General features: G+C 47.4%; 1 protein-coding gene across 4 annotated transcripts in view; it reads left to right on the top strand.

Annotated features, from left to right (window-relative positions):
* Mov10l1 (Mov10 like RNA helicase 1) overlaps positions 1 to 16,705 on the top strand; it is a 65,300-nt gene that overhangs the window by 3,120 nt on the left and 45,475 nt on the right. For all 4 annotated transcript variants that reach the window (XM_017595286.3, XM_017595285.3, XM_006242249.5 and 1 more), the window contains exons 3-8: positions 2,087 to 2,249; positions 8,698 to 8,810; positions 9,721 to 9,905; positions 13,190 to 13,330; positions 15,759 to 15,985; positions 16,377 to 16,500. In XM_017595286.3, coding sequence (XP_017450775.3) covers positions 2,087 to 2,249; positions 8,698 to 8,810; positions 9,721 to 9,905; positions 13,190 to 13,330; positions 15,759 to 15,985; positions 16,377 to 16,500 — 953 coding nt within the window. The remainder of the gene's footprint in view (positions 1 to 2,086; positions 2,250 to 8,697; positions 8,811 to 9,720; positions 9,906 to 13,189; positions 13,331 to 15,758; positions 15,986 to 16,376; positions 16,501 to 16,705) is intronic.

Below are 16,705 nucleotides of genomic sequence, written 5' to 3' on the forward strand. Positions count from 1 at the left end.
CTAGACTTTTTGTTATTTGATTAGCAAAGGTAATCAGTGGTTTCTATTTAGTAATTTACTTTTTCATATAAAAATAGTTCTTTAGTAATAGAAATTCTTAGAGATAGAATTGATAGATTAAGTTAAAATGAACAAGTTACTTTTGAGTGATTAGTTAATGATGGTGTATTAGCTTCTTTCCATGGGTGTTAGGATCTGTACTCCAGACCTCACAGTAGCCCTGCAGGAACTCTGGGCTCCTGAGTTACTGTTTCAGCTCTCATAACCATCTATGACTTTGTTGCATAGTTTCATTTTATATAGTTACATGTTTAAACTTTTTCATTTCAGCCTGTCTCTTTGTTGATTCTTGAGTATTCTTAAAAAAGAATCTTGTTATACAGCCTAAACTAGTCTTGAGTTTCATAATCTTCTGCCCTAGCTACCCAAATGCCAGATTTAACATATGCACCACTGTGTCCACGTTCTTTTAGAATTTCCTTTTTGTACTTTTTATTACTAGCACATAGAAACAAAACAAATTGTTGTATGCCTAATTCTTGCCAAATTCAGTTATTAGCTTTAACTATTTGGGGGCTTTTTTAGAATGTAAAGTCTTTAGGAACTTACACAGGATCAAGCCATCTGTGAGTGAAGACAGTTTTGGTAGTTTCTAGTTTGGCTGCTGTTAGTTCTCTTTCTGACCTAACTCCACTGCCGTCCACTGTGAGCAGTGTGGATGGAAGTGAGAAGAACACGCCCTTGCCCATTTGCTGAGCTGCAGAGGAAAGCTTCTTACCTTCCAGGCCCGGCCAGTTGATGTTAGCCTTGGACTTTTCATTTACAGTCTTCACTATGCTGAGAAGTTTTCCTTGTGTTCCTACTTTGTTTATATTGTGAAGGACCATTGGAATATTATAAGGGTTTTGGGAAGGACGAGGGAGATAAAAGGTGTGTGCCACCATGCCTGGCTGGAAACTTTTCAGATAAAATTATTGTGGCATCTCCTCATTGCATAGTAGCAATTTTCATAATGACATCAGAAATTTTTTAGTGCTTTAAAAATATGTGTGAATGATGTTTTGCCTGCATGTATGTCTGTGTACCTTGTGTGTGTGCATGAAAAGGCTGGAAGAAGGCATCAGATTCCCTGGAACTAGAGTTACAGGTGGCCATTAGTTGCTATGTAGATGTTGGAATTAAATCCAACTCCTCTGAAAGACCTATCAGAGCTCTTAACTGCTGAACAATCTCTGAAGCACAAGATATTTTTATACAAGTATGCTATATACTTTGGCAAATTAGATGCCATCCTTTCTTTCTTCCCTATCCCAGAAGGTTTGAATTTTATCAAAGGATTTTATGTGTCAATGGAAATACATGATTCTTTCATCCTATCAATGTGATATGTTGACTGAATTTGAAATTTTTACTACTGCATTTGTTCGTGGTATAGGCTCCTTACAATATGCTGTTACATTCAGTTTGCTAATGTTTCCTTGAATATTTTTATATTTATTCCAAAGATTGCTACACAGCTCTGTCTCCAAAAATGCGTTAGTTAGATTCTGCCTCCCATGGTGGTGGGGTCACAGGTGAGCCTTTTCAGAAGTGGTTGGGCCATGAGAGCTCAGGAGTAGGATCCATGCCCTGTTACAGGACAAGCCAGAGAGATGGCTCAGTGGTTAACAGGGCCTGTTGCTCCTGTTTCTGAGCCAGTGCCCATGTCGTCTGCTTACAGCCATCATGTACTCCAGGGGATTAGATGCTGCCTTCTAACTCACATGCACGAATGCATGAATAAAAACCAAGCTGTTTTGCTTTGAGACAGGATGTCAGTGGGTAGACCTAGCTGACTTGGAACTCTTCTATAAACCAGCCTGGCCTCTGATGGAGACCCACCTGCCTCTGTCCCCAGTGCTTTTAAAACTTAAAAACTCAGCCCCCTCAGAAGGCACTCACTGGGAGTCAGAAAGCAAATCCCCACCATTCAACTGCTGTACCTGGTCTTGACCTTCCCAGCTCAGGATGGGGTATTTATTGCCTATACGTGGTTTTTCTTATGTGTTTTTATAACAGTGTAAAGAGCGTCTCTTTTGTCTTGCAGGTAGAAGCTGTGTCTGACAAATGGGAAGATGATAACAGAAACTCTAGCAAAGGCCTGTCGGACTCCAGCCCCAGAGTGCTGATTGGCTGTGTGACGTCCATGTTGGAAGGTGCTGGCTATATCAGCCAGACCACATACTTCTCTCTGGAGAGTGTGTGTGAAGGTAGCCAAATGTGTTTCTGTTCCACATTTAAAATTAAGTTTTCTGTCTTAAGTAATTTTTATGAATTAAGTTTAGTTGCCTACGTGTGGTTTTGAAGGAGTCATGTTTAGGAGTGGCTGCCAGGTGTTGGCCTCAAGCTCACAAGGATGAGCGTGGACTTAGATTGGAGGTCACTGTTTAAATACTTATTCTGTAATTATCTGTCAAACATATTGACTGATCACTAAGTTGCTAATATAAGAATGGTGTGTTTGTCTTAAGACAGTGGTTCTCAACCTTCCTAATGTAGTCCTTTAATGGGGTTCCTCACATTGTGGTGACCCAAAACCACAAAATTAATTTCATTGCTATTTCTCAACTGTAATTTTGCAACTGTTATGAATTATAGTATAAATATTTTTGTAGACAGAGGTTTACCAAGAAGGTTGAGAACCACAGGTTGAGAACCACTGGGAAATGTTATTTTCTTTTTGTTAAAACAGGGTTTCACACTGTAGGCCAAGCTAGAACTTGCAGTGACCTTCCTACTTCAGTCTCCTGAGTGCGTGATCTGACTGCAGGTCTAAGCCACTGCCCCTGGCTTAAGGACAGTTCCTTCTAAGACACTTCACATGTGTTAAAGAAAGGCTTGGGTCACCTTGCATTTTCCCAAGACCATATATCCAAATTTTCTTTCTAGCCAAACTAAAATTTTACTTTTATGCTTGAAGAATTTGTTTATGTCATTCAATAAGTTTAGTTTGGTGTGTTTGCTGTTTACCTGCTCCCTAGTAATGAATACTGTGCTAGCTGTTGGATTCGAGAACAGTGAGAGTCAGTTCTCCCTCCGGACACAATGCTGTACACCCTGCAGACAGGAAGGGGGTTGGGAATGGTACGTGGGCATTGCTTTTGGACTATACAGCACTAGGTTCCATGTCCAAAGGTGACTATCAGCTGCCCTAGCCCAGGTGCCTGGGGAAGATGGTGTAGCCAACCTGGATGCTTCCTGTGTTGCTCTGACTGAGAACCTCTGGTTGCCAAAATGAAATTGACAGGTAGCTGTTGGAGATTTTGAAACCGGAGTTTTCAGAGGAACTCTCAGTTCTGGTAGAAGGTTGCCTGTGACTATCTAGACCACTCAGCCTGGCCAGCTGGAAGCCATTCCCAGGTCAGCCTTGATGGGAAATGCTCCCAGAGAGAAAAGACAGAAGGTGTTCCACACTGCACTTTGACTGTGTTGTGGGAACCTTTCTGGAATAAGCAGTCTACACCAGTGTAAGACAGGACACACCATCAGTCCACTGAACCAGAATAATTCCTGAAAGGCCTTGGCATTGGCTTCAGTTTATATTTTCATTTTATACTCTAAAACCACAGGGTTGGGGAGGGGGGGCAAGCAATCGTGATTTTACACACCTGTAGGTGCAGTCGGCCAGTTGCTAAGGGCAATGACTGATTGCTTCAACTGTTTCTCCAGATCATTCTGTTCTAGGTAGCAAATGAACTCATATTTAGAAATGGGCAGTAGAAATAGTACTTAGGTAAATCACCAAATAAGTCACCAGATCAACATCTAATGATTGGTCCTTTCTACTTATACTACTTCACTAGAGGTGCAGAAGGTTAACCTGAAGAGAGGGCATTCTTACAGACTTCCTGATAGAGAAAGTCAAGGGAGGCAAAGTTTCTTCTGTGTGGTGAGAGTTGTGCTCAGAGATGTGAAATTTTCTATTAATACAATTATAAAGCCCACTGACCATGGCAAAAGAACATTCTTGAGAGAAAATACAATGTGAAAGACCCTTTCCTACGGCCCCTGGGTAAGATTCCAAAGCATGGGGTCCAGTAGTGATGGACCAAGAGGCTTTCCCTATATCCAGGACTCTAGCTAGCCCAGTGCAGCCCAGTGAAGGCCACCCTGGCTCAGAGCCTCCTTGTTAATTCAAGCAGGCCCTTGAGCTGCTCCCTTCACTGATATTCTGAGGTTCTTTGTTGCTGTTGAGGCCTGTACTGAGCCACGGCTGGTCAGGCTGCCTAGTGGGCGCAGACACTTATTATCCAACCCTGGCGAGCTGAGCGTGAGCCCCAGAGCTCTCGTAAAGGTGGAGGAGAGAGCAGAGTCTTCAGAGCTCTCCTCTGACCTCCACACGTTTGTGGCCTCTTTATTCTGGCACTTGGCAAGCAGTCAAGAGGGTCTTTTGAGTTCAAAACCAGCCTGGTCTACTTAGCAAGTTCCAGGATATCTAGGACTACATAAAGAAACCCTGTCTCAAAAACCAAAAATAGTGATAGTAGTAAAAATAGTTTTTAAAAGTTAATCTTGTGCCAACAATTGCCTCTCTCCTCCTACCCTTTCCTGCGTTCCAGCCCCTACCTCAAAGACAGAGTCATTGGCCCACCAAAGCAGGCAGTTTGCACAGCTCCTCCATGCCTGCCTGCTCTCTGCTCACTCACCCTGGTTGGCCCATCCAGCCCTGTTCCTGTGTTCAGAGTGTGAGCAGAGGGTGGTAAGGAGAGAGCTGACAAGGCACTTTGCGTGTGCCTGTATACTCTGAGCACACAACTGTTGGGGGTCACTCAGATGCAGCCAGGGGTGGCCACATGACTTTCTCTGTGCTGTTACACATCTGAGAAGAGGTGCTAACATTAACTAAAATTAGCTACTTTTTTTTTGTTGTTGTTCTTTTTTTTTTCGGAGCTGGGGATCGAACCCAGGGCCTTGCGCTTCCTAGGCAAGCACTCTACCACTGAGCTAAATCCCCAAACCCAAAATTAGCTACTTTTGATCAGCATTTTGACAGTATAATTATCAATGTTAAGGATGGTGCTTTTCATAAACACAGTATAAAATAGTAGAATTATATTAAGGATCATTCAGAAATGGTTAGATATAATTAACATTTTTGAGGCAGTATCTCACTATATAGACCAGGCTGACTTTGAACTCAGAGATCTGCCTTCCTCTGCCTCTCAGATAATAAGATTAAAGGCATGCGCCACCACACCTGGCCTGCCTGCCCCTCATTTGTGAAGCTCAAGTCAGCAGTGCACATAGCAGTCTTTAGTATCACATTCTGTGATTTTAATACTTCTCGTCAACATGGCTGAGTTGAAAATCATGCACGAGGCACACCACTGGGCAGAGAGGAAGCCGCACTCTGAGTGTGGGCAGCACTCTCACACAAGCTGGGGGCCCAGGATGAGCGAAGCAGGAAAAGGAGAAGGTGACCTGGGTACGGGAATTCACTCATCTTTGCTTCCTGAGAGTGGGAATGGTGTGAGTCAGCCACCCCATGACCCAGCCAGCACCACAGAGCTGCTCTCAATGCCATCCCTCCCTCTTCAAACTGTGACCCCAAAAACCTTCCCTTGTAAGTTGGTGTTGTTAAGTGTTTTGTCTCAGCAGTAAGATAAGTAATGGATACAGACGATCAGTTCTGAGAAGCAAGGCTGTCGCTGTGAGAAACCTGGCCATAAGGGTCGTAGGTTTGGAAGTTGTTTGCAGGAGACATATGGATGAGTTTGGAACTTGAGACTAAAGAAGCCCAAGAATGCACTACAAGTGTAATGGCCGTTCTGTTGGGAATATGGAAGACAGGGAAAGAAAGCAAGCCCTCAATTCAGGACATTTTAGAGAGGACTCAGGGCCGCAAATTTGGCCGCTTCCTGCCTACATCCTCAGAACTTGAGTAAGACTGAATTTAAATGCACTGAACTAAGTCGTTTAATGGAGGACATTTCAAGATACAGTGACAATCAGCTGTGACGTGGTTACTGTTTACTGGTCGTGCTCAGATTTATAGTGAGGATAGAGCAGAAATATAGGAAAAGTCAGTGTGAGTGTGATTAAAGTTACAAATGCCAAGAAAGCTGCTGAATTCTTTTTTTTCATTAAAAATTTTTGTTGGATATTTTATGTATTTACATTTCAGATATTGCCCCTTTCCCCCTGTCCCATACCCTTTCCTCTCTCCCCCTGCTTCTATGAAGATGCTGCCACTCCTGCCCACCCACTCCCGCCCACCACAACACCCTGGCATTCCACTATGCTGGGCATCAAGCCTTCACAGGACCAAGGGCGGCTTCTCCTATTGATGCCAGACAATGCCATCCTCTGCCACATAGGCGGCTGGAGCCTTGGGTCTCTTTTTGGACTCTTTGGTTGGTGGTTTAGTCCCCAGGAGCTCTGGGGGTTCTGACTCTTAAAACACATGAGCATTAAGAGGAACTCAGACTTGGCGCTGGGACACTGGGGCAGTGGTGGCGAGACTTCACGTAATAAAGTGTGAAAGGAGGGAATGGAACTGAGAAGGCCACAACAGAGGTTCTGTGCTCCACAGTGTTTGTCTGCCGAATGTTTCCCTGGCCTTAGCCACCAAGGTCTTCAGAGGCCACTACAGCTATGGTAGAAGGGAACCAAACTACATCTTAAACTGGAAACAGAACGTGACAGTGATGTCCTTGCGGTGCTGGTTTCCAGGCACGCAGCATGCAAGCATGGGCTAGTAGGGAGGCTTGCACCAAAGTTCCAGAAAGCCCCTAAGTGCAAGGCAGGGTTGGATTTCTTTTTTTTTTTTTTTTTCAGAGCTGAGGACCGAACCCAGGGCCTTGCGCTTCCTAGGTAAGCGCTCTACCACTGAGCTAAATCCCCAGCCCAGGGTTGGATTTCTTGACGAAGGCCCTGAGGAATCTCTGCATGCAGTAGTGTCAGTGAAGACTCGTTCCTTAGTGAGAACTCCAGATGTGCAGCAAGGAAAGCCTCGCAGACAGAGCCGAGATGGCCCACGCTGAGACAACAGAGCTAGAGGGGAGGGATGCCACAGCTACTGGAGCCCAGAATTAGTCTGTCGTAAGGCCCAGCTGAATGCTAGGCATAGACTGCACAACGGGGTTTCAGTGTTACCTGATTCAACCTTTCTTTGTTGTGCTTCCACATCTCCCTTTTGAATTAGGGATGTGTGCTGGGTCCATTGTATGTTAGAAGTGTGTGACTTGATTTTTGTTTGTTATTACAGAGGCTCACACTTAAGAGAGTGAATGAATCTTAGCAGGGACTCTGGTTAAGTTTTGAAGAGCGTTGACCTTAGGGACTTGGAATTGGAATGAATATATTTTGCATTGTGAGATATCGTGAGCTTTTGAGGGTTAGAGGTGGAATGTTAGGATTTTAGGTTTCTCGTTGACAACCAGTATACTTGGTTAATATTCACTGTGAACATGACTGGATTTAGAATCACAGGAGATATCTCTGGGCATAAGTATCTCCAGAGAGATTTAAGCAAGGAGGGAAGGCCCACCTTAAGTGTGGGCGGCAGCATCCTATGGCCTGGGCCTCCCCCAGTCTTTGTTTGTCTGATCTTGACTGTGGCGTCAGTGTGACCAGCTGCGTCATAGAGTTGCTACCACTGTGACGTCTTGTTCTCTGTGCCACACACTCTGGGTTGTCATGGATTGTGCCCCGAGTAACACCAACGCTCCTTCCTTAAGCTGCTTCTGTCAGGCACTTTGTTGTCATAACGCTTTGTTGTCATACACTGACACAGTACAGTGCAAAGACACACCGATGCACGTGTGTGTGTGCACATGAGCACACGAGATCTTGTGTGCACATACTTTCCAGTGTGATGTGTGTATATTTTGTTGTGTGGGTGCATATGAAGGCCATAGGTCAGATGGATATCGGGTGCCTTCCTCAACTGCTGTCCAGTTTTACTTATTTAGAGATAATTCAGCCCAAACTTTACATTAGGTAGAATGGCTGATGGCTGAGTTCAGGGATCTGGCTGACTCTCCACCACAGCAGTTTCCTGTGAGCCCCACCACATCGATTCTGTGTGGATCTGGGACTTTAACTCATGCACACGCTTTCTCCCAAGCCCTAGTTCTTCAGGGATTTATCCTGGTTTTGTCTTTTTAAGACTGGTTCTCACTATGTAGCTCTGGCTTGGAACTCCGTGTGTAGGCTATGCTGGCCTTGAATTCAGAGATCTGCCTGCCTCTACCTTCTGAGTGCTGGGATTTAAGGTGTGCACCATGACACCTGGTTAAAGATACTTTAATATAGAAAGTAGACTTAAGAGGGTTAGGGGAGTTTGAAGTGACAGGCCCGACTTGACCATGCAGGGTTCTCATCCTTTCTCTTAGAGCAGTGGTTCTCAACTTGTGGGTCATAACCCCTATAGGAGTCACATATGAGGCATTTACATTATGGTTCATAACAGTAGCAAAATCACAGTTAGAGAGTAGCAATGAAATAATTTTATGATTGAGGTCACCACAGCATGAACTGTATTACAGGGTCACAGCATTAGGAAGGTTGAGATCCAATGACTTACAGGCTGGAGGGTGGTTAGTACCTAACATAGAAATCAGGGAAGCTGGCCCAGAAGTTAACTTGAGTGTGTCATAAGCTCAGAGTGCACTGCACATTTGAATGCTATTGACATTTTCTCTTTGGCCATTTCAGGTTTTCACCCGTGCAAGGGAGACTGGGTAGAGGCTGAATATTGGATCAGGCCAGGGACATGGAGCAGTGAGGCCATCTCTGTGAAGCCTCTGAGGTACAAGCGTGTGGACAAGGTACTGTGCTGGTGAATGGGTCCTTGTTTCCTTAAGGAAGTAGAGGTGGGACTGGAGAGATGGCTCAGTGGTTAAGAGCACTGGCTGCTCTTCCAGAGAACTGGATTCGATCCCCAGCACTCACATGGTGGCTCACAGCTGTCTAGCTTCACTTCTAACTCCTGACTCTAGAGGGTCACTGAGGATGGTGCTAAGGGGCATCATGGTATAACATGGGCAGGAAGAACATAAGAACCAAAAACTGCATCCTGCAGCCAGGAGACTGGACAGACAGAAGTCAGCAAGTACACTCTAGAGCTGCAGTCACATGGGGAGGGGGCTTTAATTACAGGGGGACCCAAAAGAGCCAGCTGTACAGGGTCCCTGGTGACTGGTGCACTATTTCACTCTCTCATTTCTTCAAATGCTCTGGGGGGTCCCAGGGGATCCATTGCCCGCTCTCTTCTGGCGTTCCAGGGCCTTGCATGCACACGGTGCAAAGACATTCAGGCAAAGCCTCCCTCCACAGAAAGTAAAAACATTTAGAAAAAAGGAAGTAGAGACAGTAGCATGCTTCTAGGCCTAAGGTCTGGCAGCATGTCCCTGGACGTGTTAAAGATGTCCTCAGACAAAGTGCATGCATGATGAATCAAGGTCCTAGAGCTTCCTCGTCAGCTGTTGATTTAGGGAGTGACATTGGTTAAAGCAGCATTGGGTTTTGCCTGGGTTGAAGTGGATGCATGGATTGGATATAACAGAGATGTTGGGGAAAGATATCAGCCACCACCAACAACCTCTTCCTCAGCCTGAACCCTTCCAGGCTCTTGTTGCTAAGGCCAGGCTGGGTATTAGGACTCAGAGAGGCAGATGTTGAGAAGTGCGTCCCTTCTCCTTATAAACTTTGAAGCAGTATCCTGTACTGCATTTGCAGGTTTGCATTTCCAGCCTGTGTGGGAGGAATGGGGTGATAGAGGACAGCATCTTCTTCAGCCTGGACTCCTTGAAGCTGCCAGAAGGGTACACCCCGAGGAGACATGACATCGTCAATGCTGTGGTTGTGGAGAGCAGCCAGTCATGCTACATCTGGAGAGCACTGTGCATGACCCCCGTGAAGAGGTGGTAATCCAGCAGTTCTTCTTCGGAAATAAACGGGCCAACCTTAATCATATTTTAAAGAGTTGTAGTCAAGTACTGTCCAACATTTCAGCCATTCATGGGTTGTGCATATGATGCTGGATCCAATAAGGCCACACCCAGGCTGACAGGATGGCAGTCAGAGGCTGCCCTCTGACTTCCATGTGAGCCATGACCTGTATGAACACACGCACATGGATGCATGAGGGGGGAGGGGGAGGTTTAAATTGTTCTTCAGAGATTGTATCACGAAGTGACATGTGGCCTGCTTAGGTCTTTGTAAGTGTACTGTGATCTGGCGTAAGGATGGAATCCGTTTCTCAGAGTGTTTCTGTTTTTAGCATGTGTAACTGACAGTAAAGCCAGAGTAGTAGATGTTCCAGACCCCACATCTACTGGTTAGGGAATCCTCTCTGTGGTTGAGTGAAGGCAGAGTCCCAAGGGTCTCTTTGTCAGAAGCAGATGAGCAGACTCTCAGACTCTCTAGTTCTGGGTGGACTGAAGCTCTGTGGACCAGGCTGCCCCAAACTCAGCCATCCACCTCCCTCTGCCTCCCTCTGGGCATGACGCTGTACACTTGGCCCCAAGAGTCTCTCAGCCCCCACCTTTTCCCTCCCTTTTGGTAGTCGTTGACTTCATCCACTTCCTGTTGCTGATAACGTGGTGTCATAGACTAGATAAGGTATAAGATAAAAGTTTTATTTTGGCTTACTGCTAGGGTCCACAGTTAATGGCTGCATCTACTGATGGTTCCCCCAACCCTGCCCTACTACTAGAATTGACATCAGGGCCTTGTGCTGTACCACTGAGCCATACCTCCAGACACAAACATGGCCTTCTGTCCAGCAGAGTCCTGAAGTAGCAGAAGCAGCACATGTTAAGAGACCCTAGTCAGACTGCTTGCATAGCAGACCCAGTGAGAGAACCCCTGCCCCACTAGACACACGGGTTGAGTGTGGTCATGAGAACAGATCCCTCCTCAACCCTCAGTGTGCTTCCTGGCCCCGCCTCTTTGTTTGGGAAGGGGCAGAATCCCACCTTGTCATTTTAGTGATTGTTTCAGCCTTAGTTTTGGAGGGAATAAGTCAGATTCGAATCATAGTAGTGATTGCCATAATGTTATCCTTTCTTCTCTATTCTCTCATTTTCTTTGATAGAGTCTCATCTTAAGGCAGCCTCAAACTTACTGTGTAGCTTACTGTGAGATGTCCCTGAATTTTGTTATGATACTCTTGCTTTTGTCCCCTAAAACCTGGAATCAGGAGGCATATGCCATCATATTCTGTTCGTGCAGTGGTAGGGACTGAACCCAGAGCTTTGTGCATACTAAGCAAGCACGCTGCCTTCTGAGCTATATCTCTAGTCCAGCGTTTTTTTAAAGATTTATTTTATTTATATGAGTCCACTGTAGCTGCCTTCAGACACACCAGAAGAGGGCATCAGATCTCATTACAGATGGTTGTGAGCCACCATGTGGTTGCTGGGATTTGAACTCAGGACCTCTGGAAGAGCAGTCAGTGCTCTTAACCACTGAGCCATCTCCCCAGCCCATCTAGTCCAACTTCTATACAAAGTTTTTGTTGTTTGTTTTGTGATTGTTTGTTTTATACAGTGTCTCGTCATATATATATTTGATTGGGCTTCCCATATAGTCAAGTTTGCCTTGAACTCAGAAAGGTCTGCCTGCCTTTGCCTCACCTTCTGGGGCTAACAGTGCACCAGCATGTCCAACATCACTCTTGTCTAGGGTCTGTTGTCCTTTCATTACTAAAAAATACACACTGAGAGTTGGCGTGTCGGCTCTGTGAGTAAGCTTCAGTCCTCAGCCCCTGTATGGCAAATCCCAGCTCTCTGTAACTCCAGTTTCAGGGGACCTGCTCTGCTGTTATCCTCTGACCTTGAGCACCACGCACACATGGAATGCACTTGTCGTATAGTTGTGCAGGTCCTGTGGCCCCCATTCTTCTCTGTAGGTGGCAGCAACTCCTCTGCCCACTGAGCTTCCCTGCCCTTAGCAGTTACCACTGCTGGGCTCCTTAGACGTGTCATTATTCTAGCCATTGTCCTGTCTCCTCGATAAAATACCAGCTCTGTGTGAAACTGCTTTTCTGCCCCACGTCTAACACTTAGTCCAGTGTCTGGCTCTCAGCCCTGCTCACGTGAGCTGCTGGGCAGCAACTCCATAGCTGAGTGTAGGGAAGGAGGGTGGGCTGGTGTGGCCAGACCTTCTCCCAGGGCCACACATTGTGCTGTTGTCACCGTGTTCTGTTTACCTCAGTTTTGTTTTCTGGTAAAGCCTTGCTATGTATCCCGATCTTGGATATAGTAGCAGTCCTCCTGTCTCGGCTTCCTGAGTGCTACAATTCTTGTGGTAGCACCGTGGGCAGCCGCCGTGGATTCTTGAGAGTTCTGTTTCTGCGCCATGGCATACCCATTCTGTCTTGCCCCTGGAGTGGAAGCTGCCAGGCACGGGAGCCATGGCACCGCCCATTCCCAAGCTTAGCTGCAGTGTGTGGGCGTAAGGGAGCACAGAGTACCCCTCTTGAGAGGAAGGAGAGGTTTGTTTGCTAAAGGGTGAAACTTCCCACGGAGCTGTTTTCACAGGCAGTCGATATTGCTTGGCAATGGTCTCTCACATCTTCTGAGAGACATGTTACTGCAGGCAGCTTGGTGACTGTGCTGTCCTAGAGTGCAGCTGCCTCAGTGGCAGGCTTCCATGGCACGCTGCTCTGCCGAATACCACAGGCTGTGGTGACCCAGTGTTCGCTGTACCTCTGCACAGATGCAGTGTAGGAAAAGGACAATGAAATATTTAGGCAGTGGGCACTTTCGTCTTCCTCTTACTTTTGCATGGTCAGTGTTAAGTATGAAGTCCATTGTAAAGGAAATGTAGTCACGTAGCCCTCAACTGTGCTCACACAAGTCTGGGAGATACCTGAAGGCAAAGCCCTGTGCGTGCCGTGCCCCCTTCCCTCCTTCTAACCAGCCATCCCATGTAGTCTGGGAGCACTAGAGAGCAGAAGTCTTGGCAGCGAGAGCCATGGGAGCATGCCAGATGCCACTGTTTGCTCCTAGCCTTTGTGGGGATTTGTGATGCTCTTCTGTGCGATGACTTGAGAAATTGGGGGACTTGCAGAATCCATGACTGGCCTCGCCATCGTGTTATTGGGCAGTAGATGTGGCAGGGAGGTGGGAGGAAGATGAGAAGAGACAGCAGTGCTGTGGGGAGGCCTCCACGCCTTGACACTGTTGGGTGTCTTCTTCAGAGAAGCCATCATTGGTGAGGCCCCTCAGGAGCCCTACGGAGCCCTCTTACTGAAGAACAAAGGGGACGTGGAAGTCACAAGAACGACCAGCTTCGGAACACTGAAGGAGGGAGAGAGCAAAGCAGTCGTGATCTGGATAGAGTGAGTGTGATCTGGATAGAGTGAGTGTGCGCTGGGTAGAGTGAGTGTGTGCTGGGTAGAGTGAGTGTGATCTGGATAGAGTGAGTGTGCGCTGGGTAGAGTGAGTGTGATCTGGGTAGAGTGAGTGTGATCTGGATGGAGTGAGTGTGCGCTGGGTAGAGTGAGTGTGATCTGGATGGAGTGAGTGTGTGCTGGGTAGAGTAAGTGTGCTGGGTAGAGTGAGTATGTGCTGGGTAGAGTAAGTGTGCTGGGTAGAGTGAGTGTGCTGGGTAGAGTGAGTGTGCTGGATAGAGTGAGTGTGCGCTGGGTAGAGTGAGTGTGATCTGGATGGAGTGAGTGTGTGCTGGGTAGAGTGAGTGTGATTTGGATGGAGTGAGTGTGTGCTGGGTAGAGTAAGTGTGCTGGGTAGAGTGAGTGTGTGCTGGGTAGAGTAAGTGTGCTGGGTAGAGTGAGTGTGCTGGATAGAGTGAGTGTGTGCTGGATAGAGTGAGTGTGCGCTGGGTAGAGTGAGTGTGTGCTGGGTAGAGTAAGTGTGCTGGGTAGAGTGAGTGTGATCTGGATAGAGTGTGTGCTGGATAGAGTGAGTGTGCGCTGGATAGAGTGAGTGTGTGCTGGGTAGAGTGAGTGTGATCTGGATAGAGTGAGTGTGATCTGGATAGAGTGAGTGTGCGCTGGGTAGAGTGAGTGTGTGCTGGGTAGAGTAAGTGTGCGGATAGAGTGAGTGTGCTGGATAGAGTGAGTGTGCGCTGGGTAGAGTGAGTGTGTGCTGGATAGAGTGAGTGTGCGCTGGATAGAGTGAGTGTGATCTGGATAGAGTGAGTGTGATCTGGATAGAGTGAGTGTGATCTGGGTGGAGTGAGTGTGATCTGGATGGAGTGAGTGTGTGCTGGGTAGAGTGAGTGTGTGCTGGATAGAGTGAGTGTGTGCTGTGTAGAGTGAGTGTGCTGGATAGAGTGAGTATGTGCTGGATAGAGTGAGTGCTGGGTAGAGTGAGTGTGATCTGGGTAGAGTGAGTGTGCGCTGGATAGAGTGAGTGTGCGCTGGGTAGAGTGAGTGCTGGGTAGAGTGAGTATGTGCTGGCTAGAGTGAGTGTGATCTGGATAGAATGAGTGTGTGCTGGGTAGAGTGAGTGTGTGCTGGGTAGAGTGAGTGTGTGCTGGGTAGAGTGAGTGTGATCTGGATAGAGTGTGTGATCTGGATAGAGTGTGTGCGCTGGGTAGAGTGAGTGTGTGCTGGGTAGAGTGAGTGTGTGCTGGGTAGAGTGAGTGTGATCTGGATAGAGTGAGTGTGTGCTGGATAGAGTGAGTGTGCTGGATAGAGTGAGTGTGTGCTGGATAGAGTGCTGGGTAGAGTGAGTATGATCTGGATAGAATGAGTGTGCGCTGGGTAGAGTGAGTGTGTGCTGGGTAGAGTGAGTGTGTGCTGGGTAGAGTGAGTGTGATCTGGATAGAGTGTGTGATCTGGATAGAGTGAGTGTGCACTGAGTAGAGTGAGTGTGTGCTGGGTAGAGTGAGTGTGATCTGGATAGAGTGAGTGTGATCTGGATAGAGTGAGTGTGTGCTGGGTAGAGTGAGTGTGCGCTGGGTAGAGTGAGTGTGCACTGGGTAGAGTGAGTGTGCGCTGGGTAGAGTGAGTGTGCGCTGGGTAGAGTGAGTGTGCGCTGGGTAGAGTGAGTGTGATCTGGGTAGAGTGAGTGTGCGCTGGGTAGAGTGAGTGTGCGCTGGGTAGAGTGAGTGTGCGCTGGGTAGAGTGAGTGTGCGCTGGGTAGAGTGAGTGTGCGCTGGGTAGAGTGAGTGTGCGCTGGGTAGAGTGAGTGTGCGCTGGGTAGAGTGAGTGTGCGCTGGGTAGAGTGAGTGTGCGCTGGGTAGAGTGAGTGTGCTGGGTAGAGTGAGTGTGTGCTGGGTAGAGTGAGTGTGATCTGGGTAGAGTGAGTGTGCACTGGATAGAGTGAGTGTGTGCTGGGTAGAGTGAGTGTGTGCTGGGGCTCCGGGTGAAGGGACACAAGTTGCTTTCAAACCGTGATTTAAGATAATCTGTAGAGACAACTGTATGTTGCCCATTTATCTTCCCTCTGAAAGACTGTGTACTTTCACCCTTGGCTGGTGAGCGGCCTCATTGGTGAAGGCTCTCACTGTGTAAGCCTGGAAGCCTCACTTCAGTCCCCAACCCACACTAAGGTAGAAGCAGAGCGGGTTCTCTTGAGTTACTCTCCAGCCTCTACAAGCACATCCTGGAGAACACACCCACACACATACCGCAGGAAAATCACCTCACATTTTCCACAAACTTTACCCTAAAATGTCCTTCAAACTGTAAGGTGCATGCAGGGACCCTTTGCAACACTGAATTGTGTGGTGTGGATTGACTGTAATGTAATGTCAGCTCTGGAAGTCCTGATACAGTACATGGTCTTTTTCTTTTTTTCCAGGAATAAAGGGGAGATTTCTCAGGATCTGGTCAGCTGCAGACTGGCTGGCTGGGATAAAGCACACCAGTTTAGATTTGAGGCACAGGGCAGAGGCCAGGCCTGCGCAGGAGTGGCTGCTGTCGCTGTCTCTGAGGGTGAGAATGTTAATTCATTGAATCATCACAGAGAAGACAAACCTGATCCGATACCAGAGAGCAGTCTGGAGAACAACACAGAAATCTCTCCAGGTAGATGGTGCAGCCGCTTCCTCTCAGGTGCAGGAGCTGAGCTGGCCTTCTGACCAGTAACCTAGCAAGTCTGCCCTGTGCCCTGCCAGTACCTGGTGTCTGAACTCTTGAATGTGGGTCCTTCTGCTCCTGCAGTGTTGGGGTTGGGATAAGGGCAGCTTCTCACAAACCAGCATGTGCTTTAGGAGATATGGGTACTCCTCAACTAGGGAGATTCTGGGGCCAGAGACCTCTCCCCATCCTGGCTGGTGGTTTAGGCACATCCTTATGCCCTGCTTCCCTGTTCTGTTAACTGCCTTCAAATGTTGATTTGTGTGTGTGAGCATTCATTCCCGACACTGTTAGGAATAAGTGCCTTCCCCAGAACTGGTTGGTGTAAATGTCTCTCCAGATGGCTGCGCTTGTACAGAAGAAAGTAGAGAAAAAGGAGACACTGCAGAGAAGCAGGAGCCTGAGCCTGGGGGGCTCATTCCTCCAGGGGAGAAAACTTCCATTGTAGTCACGTGCAATGCCAAGTACGCGCTTGTTTCTTTCCTGGGTCACCCGTGATGCTCATATGTTAAAACATTCATGCCTGCCATTGATAGAACAGAATCACAAAGACCAGCATTGGTCCAGAATCTTCTGCATAGGATGGGACCCACTCTTACTTTCAGCAGACAACCTGACTCCTTCTTTACAGAGAAAACAGTGCTCGTGCCCATTTAGATGTGAGCGCCC

This window comes from Rattus norvegicus, chromosome 7, assembly GCF_036323735.1.
Source record: "Rattus norvegicus strain BN/NHsdMcwi chromosome 7, GRCr8, whole genome shotgun sequence".
Taxonomy (NCBI): Eukaryota; Metazoa; Chordata; class Mammalia; order Rodentia; family Muridae; genus Rattus; species Rattus norvegicus.